The 9,495-nt window shown below is 32.4% G+C and overlaps 2 protein-coding genes and 1 non-coding gene across 3 annotated transcripts; 2 read left to right on the plus strand and 1 right to left on the minus strand.

Annotated features, from left to right (window-relative positions):
• Positions 1–3,431: 3,431 nt before the first annotated feature.
• Positions 3,432–3,872, plus strand: LOC123202914. Its single transcript, XM_044619063.1, has one exon. The coding sequence runs from the start codon at positions 3,432–3,434 to the stop codon at positions 3,870–3,872; it is 441 nt and encodes a 146-aa protein (XP_044474998.1).
• Positions 3,873–7,168: 3,296 nt separating this feature from the next.
• LOC123203389 (70 kDa peptidyl-prolyl isomerase) lies at positions 7,169–8,728 on the plus strand. The gene is made up of 6 exons (XM_044619745.1): positions 7,169–7,227; positions 7,412–7,534; positions 7,625–7,771; positions 7,944–8,071; positions 8,153–8,273; positions 8,483–8,728. The coding sequence occupies exons 1-6, from the start codon at positions 7,210–7,212 to the stop codon at positions 8,594–8,596; spliced, it is 651 nt and encodes a 216-aa protein (XP_044475680.1). The 5' UTR covers positions 7,169–7,209; the 3' UTR covers positions 8,597–8,728.
• A 684-nt stretch (positions 8,729–9,412) lies between these two features.
• TRNAE-UUC lies at positions 9,413–9,484 on the minus strand. Its single transcript has one exon. It is a non-coding gene; the product is annotated as a tRNA-Glu (tRNA).
• Positions 9,485–9,495: the final 11 nt, after the last annotated feature.

The following is a 9,495-nucleotide window of genomic DNA, read 5'->3' on the forward strand; positions in this document are numbered from 1 at the left end:
TTCGTTAGATAAAGATTTTCGGATGATGTATACATCATTGTATAACATCACATCAATTATTTGACAAAGAGGCTATGTTTATAGGATTCACGATGCATGTAAGAATTAGGGTAAATCATTTAAATAAGATCCAGGGAACACGTACCATCTTTCGGGCCAAGGCAAAGACATCCGGGACTAAACAAACAGTCCTCGACATGTTTTTTATGGTGTCGGTCCCATCTGTGTCCAGTAAATGTCCTCTACATTACTCTGATGCGTGCCTGTTTTGCTGCCTCTCATTCCCGCAATCCTAGTTATGTAATAGGAACACAGAAAATATATATATATATATATATATATATATATATATATATATATTATATATGAATATATAAAATTATAAAGTTATAAATATATAAATTAAATATAAAAATTATAAAAATTTATTATATTTAAATATATAAAATATATAAAAATATAAAATATATATATTATATAATAATATAATAATATGTTTATAATATGATAATATCATGATAATTTTAATACTTTTTTCTCAAATCTCTTATTGAAAATTAATATAAAAATTTAAATATAAAATATTTAATTAACTATTAAATATAATATAATATAATACATAATCAAAATTTTTTATATAATAAATAACGTACTAGCTAATTAAAAAATAAATAAATTAATCAGTTTAGATTTCAAACTTCATATCAAAGTAAATTTTTGTACAGGTTATAAGAGAGGGAAATGTAAAATTAAGGTTGTGAATTAAGAAAGAAATGCTATTAGTTCTTTTTTTTTTTAAATCGTAATGCATTTTTTTAAATAATTAAAAATAGAATGGATAATTATATACTTTAAGTTTAACTAAAAATTCAAAAATAGGGTAAACGTAAAATATGAAATATAATTCACATCTAATACGGAAAAAAAGTAAAATAAATATCTAATATGTTTTAGATTCAAAAATTCTTTTAAATATATTTAATACATAAATAATACAAGAAGAGGATTAATACACGTTTTTACTAACTAGCTCCACTATATCCAGCTTCAGTGCTACTAATACACTGGTTCTGCCAGGCCACATTTTTCAAACAACCAACCACATCAAAACACTAACACTCAATAAAACCACAATCCAGCAACTTTTATTTACAAGTTGTGGGGGGACTTAAATCCCGAGTTCTTTTATCTTGAAAGTCCACTATTTTATCACTTGAGCCATCTGTTGTTGGAGGTTATTATGGTAATAGACTTAACTTGAACTAGATAAATTAATCGGGCATCTGCGGTGTCAGATCCTTCCCCATCGTGGTCCCCAAATCCGGAGATTAAGTTCTAAAATTATGACTTTGCTTTCTCTCTCTTTTCCGTTTGACTTGCTTCTTATCCATTTTCCCCTATTCAGTGTGCCAATACTTCCTTCCCTTTTTGAGCTTATACCAATCCATTTCTTAGCAGTGCCCCACTGCTCCCATTAATTTTTCTTTTTCCTTTGGTGGACCTGCTGACTAGGTGGTCTGACATACTCCTAATTTGAGAAACTTCCTATTTTTCCCAGGGAAGTATCCGAAAACACCATCAATTAAGAAGGTAGGCAGCTTCATTTGCAATGTAATACAATTTTCAATTCATAAAAAAATTAAGAACTGTGATTAAAGAGTAATTAAGCTCTTAACCTTGAATATTTCTTAAATAATAAAAATAAAAATAAAGACATCTGCTGGCATTTTAAATAGTCGACCAAGGGACGAAGACATTTCTTAAAAGAAGGTGCGAGATGCACGCATTTTACAAAAACGCGACAGCTGATGATGCTATACATGTGAATAAGATGCTGCCATTTGCCAACAGATTCACGCGGAACAACGGCTGTTACAGTGCAGTGATTTGATCATGATGGTTGGTTCATGATACAAGGGGCGCCACCAGATCGATTTCTAAGATTGTGCCTTAAAGCCATTTTCGAAAAAGTCACGATGAGGCGCAGTATTTCAAATGCCAACTGACGCTAAAATTCTTGTCATAATTTAGACCACGCATGATATAACATAATACCTAACAATTGAACCAGAAAGCAGCATCCCACCAGACCTGATCAATATTATACTTACAGAGTATTCACATATGAAAGGGTGATGTGATTTTACACTTTACAAATTCATTTTTGTGTCTTTTTTTTCCCCTATTATTTAATATTTAATTATTTATATATTTATAAAACTGATAATTTTTAACAAAATTTGTTAATTCAACATGATATGAGACACAAAATTTGGGTTAAAGTTGAATTTGTTTTATAATTTAATTCAGATTAATTCAAAATGATTTTAAACTAAATCAGATTGTGTTTAGATTAAATACATAATAGTATCTTAAGCTAACTTGAATTAATCCAAATATTTAAAAAATATTACTATTATAGAATTTGTTTGGGATATATTGAACAAATATTGATGGACAAGTATCAACAACTGAAATATTTACCTATTATATTTAGTTTTATCTACATATAATTGTAATTATTCTAATTATTCTTAATTAAAAAAATTATTTTATTTTTTGGTAATGAAAATGTTATACAATTAGTAAGAGTATTGACATGTTCTAAAAGGTTTTAGTATGTAATTTTTAGACAATTTTTAAATAAAACAGAGTTAAGTTGTGTGTTCCGTTGATATTAGATTAAAATAATTTAATGAATAAATTAAAATAATAAAAATACTTATCATTCAAATTATGTTAAATCAATCCAAAATAATTTAAATTAGGTTAAAATCAAAAAATTTTAATACGATATCAACCCAAGTTAGATAAAAATTGAAAAATGTTTTATCATAAATCTAGAATGATTGAATAAAAGTACCATCCCATGACAGCAACAGCCAGACAATATATTTGTATAAAAAACTTAATTTTTACTGATATGTCTCACCAGAGGAATCATCGCAATTCAGTTCTGTGCTACTGCTATACCCCGGAATTCGGTGGGCTGGTAATTACTGTGGCTTGAAAGTGAAGCCATGAACATGAATAGACTTGGTTTTATGGTCACGGCAAATCGCCATCACAATTATTATATCCGGTCTTCGAATTTCAACCCGCTTTTCTATTTAAAAAAAAAATCCACCACTACAATACAACTCTACATGTCGTGCGTGCTTATCTGTAATTTCTGCAACTTTTCTTTCTTGTCTTTGAGTCTTATCCCACTCACTCAAATTTCATACCTTCTAGCCAACCACCTTGCAGCTGTTCATTAATCTCCACAAAACCAAACCAAACCAAACCAAACCTCTCCCAATCCTTCTAGCTTTGTTTTCTCTATCTCTTTGCATCTGCAGTCATTTAATTCAAAGCCTCTTACTTGTTTTCCTGTCTTCATTTCCTCTTTGTATATTTTCTTCTTCTTGTTTGAAACAAATAAAGTTGCGATGAAAGAAAAACACAGCCAAAGCAAATTCATGCGGGTCATTAAAATGCCCTTTAGAGTTCTGGGCAAAGCTAGGGATTTTTATGTTCGGAGCTTGACTGAATACGCAACAAAGGGAAATTACAGCAACTGCATGGCCTTTCAAGGGGGACAATTCGCTTCATTGCCCAGGAGATCTAACGATAACGAAGACTACAGAGAGCTCATCAGGGCTGCTTCTGTGAGAATCATGGGCCACGAAAATGAATTGGAGTTGTTGACACACCAATATTTTCTGCAGTCAGCTGCTATTAGATCTGAAGAGTGTCCCAAGAGTAGCAGTTTTGGGGTGAGAGTCATGGGAAGAATTGAAGAGGAATCCAGTGATTTAGAAGACAGTGTTGATGGCAGCAAGTCAGATTCCAATAAGTTCCCCAGAAGCAGAAGCGTTGCTGTAAATTAATTGTCTTAGAATTCTGTAAGAAGAAAACCGTCTTCATGTTTTACTTGATTTCTTCTCTAGCTTTCACATGTTTGTAGAAAGCTTTTTCAAGTTTAGTGTTGATAATTAATGAGATTGGTTACATTTTTCTTCTGAAATATTTGATAATCAGCTGATTAACCACCTAATTAGGCTAATCACATTTATAATTAAGTAGTGTGTAATTGACATTATGCCGGTTCAAATACATCATACATGCACTGAGGTCGACCGCGACTGCCCAACCAACCTCTTGCTATAATGGAGATGTTTTGTATTCTGCGATAACCCAATTCACCGTATCAAGGATAAATAATAAGGGTGAATCCCATAATATTACAATAAAGAGTGTGAACCACATTTCCCCAAACCTAGGGTTATTCTTAAAACACTTTTTCACTCCAAATCAAGCCTAAATTATTAGCAACTTCATTAATAAAACAATACCATTAGAAAATAAAATTATCATTATATATATTATTTTATTTTTTAAAATTATCATATAATTCTAAATTAATACAAATTAGAAATAATTTTTAAAATTTTAAATATAAGTATATTTATCATATAATTGTATATCAAAACCTTGTGTGGGAAATAGTAATTTTGAAACCATTAAATATTATAAGAATAATAATTATAATTTTATAGTAATTCCCTGTCTTATTATTAGCAGAAAAATCATAAATAATTAAACACTTCTTCGGCCACGATTCTTTCCTCCCGGCAGCGTATCTTTTGATCAATTTAAAGTGACTTTAGGACAAATTTCCGAAGTAGTACGAGTTATCGTATAATTAAATTAAATTATGATGATATAATTTTAATATTTGTAAATAAATAAATATATTAAATATATATTTATTTATTTAAAAATATATATACATGATATTACAGAGTCTCTAAACAGTTGAGAGCTTTCAATCAAAACTAAAATCGTTGGGTTTCAGTCGGATGGATAGAAGACTGACAACGGGCTTGAGGCCCATAAGTTTCAGTATGCCCGTACTATCAGTGTGGGCTATGGCTTGATGAACAATAACAATCCAGAAGATGATTCAAACTACCACCACCATAATCTAAAAGAATAGAAAGGAGAAGAAATGCATGCATCACTGTCGCGCCGCATAACGCAACCTCACGCAGTGATCTGATCGATCCACATTTTCATCAATGGTGACGGAGAAAGGGACGAACGTGTCATACATCGAGGACGAAGAAGATTTGGATGAAGAACCCGGTGAGGTGATCTAATCAGCTCCGCCTCTTAAAGTTGGTGAAGAGAGAGTGCTCAGTAACTTTGGCATAAAAAAGAAGCTCCTCAAACGTGGCGTTGGCTGGGAAGCTCCTGAATTCGGCGACGAAGTCACTAGTAACGCTCCTTGAACTTTATACACTCACAGATTGTTTTTTTATGTTTGTTTGTCATTTATTGTTTAATTTATTGCAGTTCATTATGTTGGAACTTTGCTTGATGGAACGAGTTTTGATTATGGAGTTCGATTATGCAACTTCCTACAAGTGCGTTTTATATGGTCTGACTCGTGGTAGTAATAGCACACAATCCCTCTTGACTCATGATTACGATCAATAACTTTGTCACGGTTGTTGCTGCTCCCTCCTCTATTTTTATTATATGAACGTCTAGTTTCAGGTACACCACTTCGACTAATAAAAGTATTGTTACTCTGAAATGATGGGGTGTTTTTTGTACAAAGTACCCTAATAAATGTGTCATACAAAGATGAAATTTCAGGACTAGCAAGTATTTGAGATTTGACAATTTTGAACTCAGATGGAAGAGCAGCTAGAAAACTCATGATGACCATTTGTTCTCGTTGGGTTTGCTGAACCTTCACATCAGGACTAAATAGTAACAACATATTAAGTTCTTTATAAGTTCTTTTGAAATCTATAAAATAAGATGTGATGGTCTTGTCTTGTTTTTCCGCACGATAGAAAACTTTGCACACCTCATATATATGAGAGAGGTTACCTCTTCCAGAGTACAAAAAATCTAAATATTATATTAGTTCTTTAACTAATTCACAATAATTAAATAAACTGACTACCTCACTTTTAATGGAATTCTGAATCTGCAAGAATAATCGAGCATCATCTCTTAGTCATGCTTGTCTAGTACCATCTATAGGAGGCGTTTGCGTGAGGTGATCATCTTTCTCAATGCTTAACAGATATAGCCGAATAGTTTTACTTTACTCTAGATAATTGGAACCATTAAGCTTGTATTCAGTGATATTTGACATTATCAGAAACCATTTCAATTGTAGTTATCGGTTTAATATCCATCATAAAACGCTCAAAACAGCCGAATATAATAAATAGCAAGAAACCCTTACACAAATTGATTTCTGCAGCAACTAAGACCCAAATACACTGCACAGACAACAAAGAACAGTGAAAAAGAAGCGGAAATCTGGTCAGAAAGAGAGATTCGTAGACGGTGACGACACGTGCGACTGCGAACTGCGACGAAAATATGGGGATCTGAATGGTCGATGTCGTTTGAGTCTGACTGTGTCGGCAATGAGAACCAACGTGCCACAGAATAGGAGATCTGAAGTGTTCGTTTTCAGAAGAAACAACTGGCGCGTGTGGGTCACGCGCTGAGCTTCTGGTGGCCAGATTTTGGGAAACTGGCGATCGGCGAAACACGCTCCTTTTTAAGTTGGCGGTGAGAACTAATGGTCACTTTACACTGATGAACTACGAAATTGCTCACTACAGATAAAAGAAATTTCCAAATTTACACACTAGGACAAACCAGACTCTGATACCATGAAGAAACTGAAATTCAGAGTATAAATTGTATTAATACTTTTACAATTACAGAGATACGTTTATATATACGCATTAGGTACTTTAGATTAGGAAAATAAATATTTGATTTCTATAATTGAGATTCTATAATCAGCTTTTATCATAATTAAATTCTTATAATTAAGCTCTATTTATACTAATGCACATATTTACAGGTTCTGTAACAAATATAGTATAAGTTCTATTATTTTTTACCACAGCTATTAGATATTAAGTTCATATAAGTACTTTGATGGTAATTCAATAAATAAATGTTTTTCTTTGATGTACATAATGATATAACATAAATTTGTAATATCGTCATAGAAAATCTAATAAACTCTTCACTATTCGCTGTATACAGAACAAGTTATTGCTGGTTTAGACCGAGCAGCAGCAACAATGAAGAAAGGTGAACGAGCAATATTAACAATAAATTCTGAATATTAACAATCTTGCTACAGTCCCTCCGCATTCTAAGTTGTTTTATGATGTTGGAATGTTAGATTTTATCAAGGTAATAAATGCAGGGATTAACTGGTATATTGGCATTATATTTTTATAGTAAACTGTAATTGTATAATGCATAGTAGCACTTCATATCTGCATTTATGTGCTTCATAATATAGGTAATTGGGATCTTGTATATAAATTTTCTAATTGGAGAGTGCTTTCCCACCACTTTTCTTCTTTGATTAAAGGAAAAAGGACCATGGGAGATGACTGATCAGGAGAAAATTGAGGTTGCTGGGAGAAAGAAAGAAGAAGGCAATTTGCTCTTTAAAGAAGGGAAGTATCAACGAGCTAGGAAAAAATATGACCGGGTAGTTGGACACTCTAGTTTACTTAAATTGTAGTCTGTTGGGATCCATGTTTATAGACTTTGATTTTTACTTTTTGCACTGTGATCTCAGGTAGCGGACATTGTGAGTGAAGAGGGATCCTTTGGGGATAATGACCAAAAGTCTGTTAAGTTGTTGAGAATTTCTTGCTGGTTGAACGGTGCAGCTTGTAGTCTCAAACTAAATGATTGCCAAGAAGCAATCAAGTTATGTTCAAAGGTAAGTTGCACAAAGAAGAAGAAGCAATATGATTTTGTTCAACAACTGAGATATTCCCTTCCCAAACAGAATAAAATTTGTAAAGGACGTGAAAAATGTCTATTCATGACATTCTGAGAGCCATTTGCAAATCAAAACATCATTTCATGCTCTAAAGTTTGATCTCTGACAGGTACTAGATTATGAATGCCATAATGTGAAAGCTCTGTATAGGCGAGCACAAGCCTATATGGAAATTGCAGATCTGATCTCAGCTGAATTAGACATCAGAAAAGCCATTGAGGCCGATCCTCAGAACAGGTAACAGTGACTTCATTCAGCCCATGTTTTCTCCAAGGCTACTTTATTATGAGATGCCGTGCACTCATGTTTCTTCTTCAGGGAGGTGAAGTTACTTCAGAAGACATTGAAACAGCTTCAAACCGAGAGCAACAAGAGAGATGCAAAGCTCTATGCAAACATGTTTGCTTTTGTGACTAGAGACTCATCTGTGGCTACTAAGGTAAGCGGTGCTACCATTCCTGTACTTCACAAGGCATGGTCTTAGCAATGTCTTAATTTTTCTCCTGTTTCATGTTTTAATTACCCACTGTCACCTTATGGAAATTTGTATTATTTTCTAAGCCCAAATCCGGGTTTTTTGGAAAATATGTTAGACGAAATAAGTTCTTTAGACCGTACAATATCTTATTGTTTTGAATATTATGGCAGAAATTAAAAGTCGAGAAAGCCGTGGAGGAGAAGCAGGAAGTGGTTGCGATGGAAATGGGAGAAGAAATAGATGGTTCAGCCCCTGACAATGGCACGGTTGTGGATTCCTGCTGAAGTATACGTTAACGAAATATGGAATGATGAGAAAACTACAGGCTGTGCATTTGATACAGGTACAGATACAGATACCTGTGACCTAATGTTATTTTATGTTCATAAAATCACACTTCAAAAATTGATTATTAAGATTGAAGAATCTAAATTTATAAAAATTTTATATTGGAAACTCGTAACTATCTAAATAAAACGTTGGTTATTGGAATCGAAAAATCTGAAACATGCATTACATTGTGGGTGGTAATGAGTCTGATGACTATAACATTAAATAATATGAATTTTGAGAAAAAGCAACCTTTAAAAGATAATTATTGATATCGAAGAATTTAAAGATATATAAATCAAACTTATATCTATTAATGTGGGGTTTATATATCATTTCTTCCTTTATGATAATTAATAGTTTACCAATTTCTTTTATTTTGACAACTAACAGTTTGGTGATTATGATGTAATTTTTTGCGAACCTCTTTTCTATACTGTGCCAGTAATATATAATAGAAAATTCTTTTTTCTTGACCATAAAATTTTATCCAATTTTGTCAAATAAATAAATTTTTGAATGTAGTGATGGAACTATATAGGTTATTGTCAGTTTTTTTCCCCCACCACTTAAGCTAACCTTGGGTCATATAATAGAAAACTTTGATAGAAGATTTTTTATTTTAATGACAGGAATAGCCGTATAAGTTTCTATGTATTTAACGAAGTGAAATATAATATTTGAAATATATTTTAAATTATAATTCCACCGGCACAAAATGTAGTTTTGTTCACGATTTTACTTTGGGTAAGTTTCAAAATTACATAAAATTCCGTTGCCGGGAATCGAACCCGGGTCTCCTGGGTGAAAGCCAGACATCCTAACCGCTGGACGACAACGGATGACTTGATCT

The sequence above is a fragment of the Mangifera indica genome, chromosome 19 (assembly GCF_011075055.1).
Source record: "Mangifera indica cultivar Alphonso chromosome 19, CATAS_Mindica_2.1, whole genome shotgun sequence".
Classification (NCBI taxonomy): Eukaryota; Viridiplantae; Streptophyta; class Magnoliopsida; order Sapindales; family Anacardiaceae; genus Mangifera; species Mangifera indica.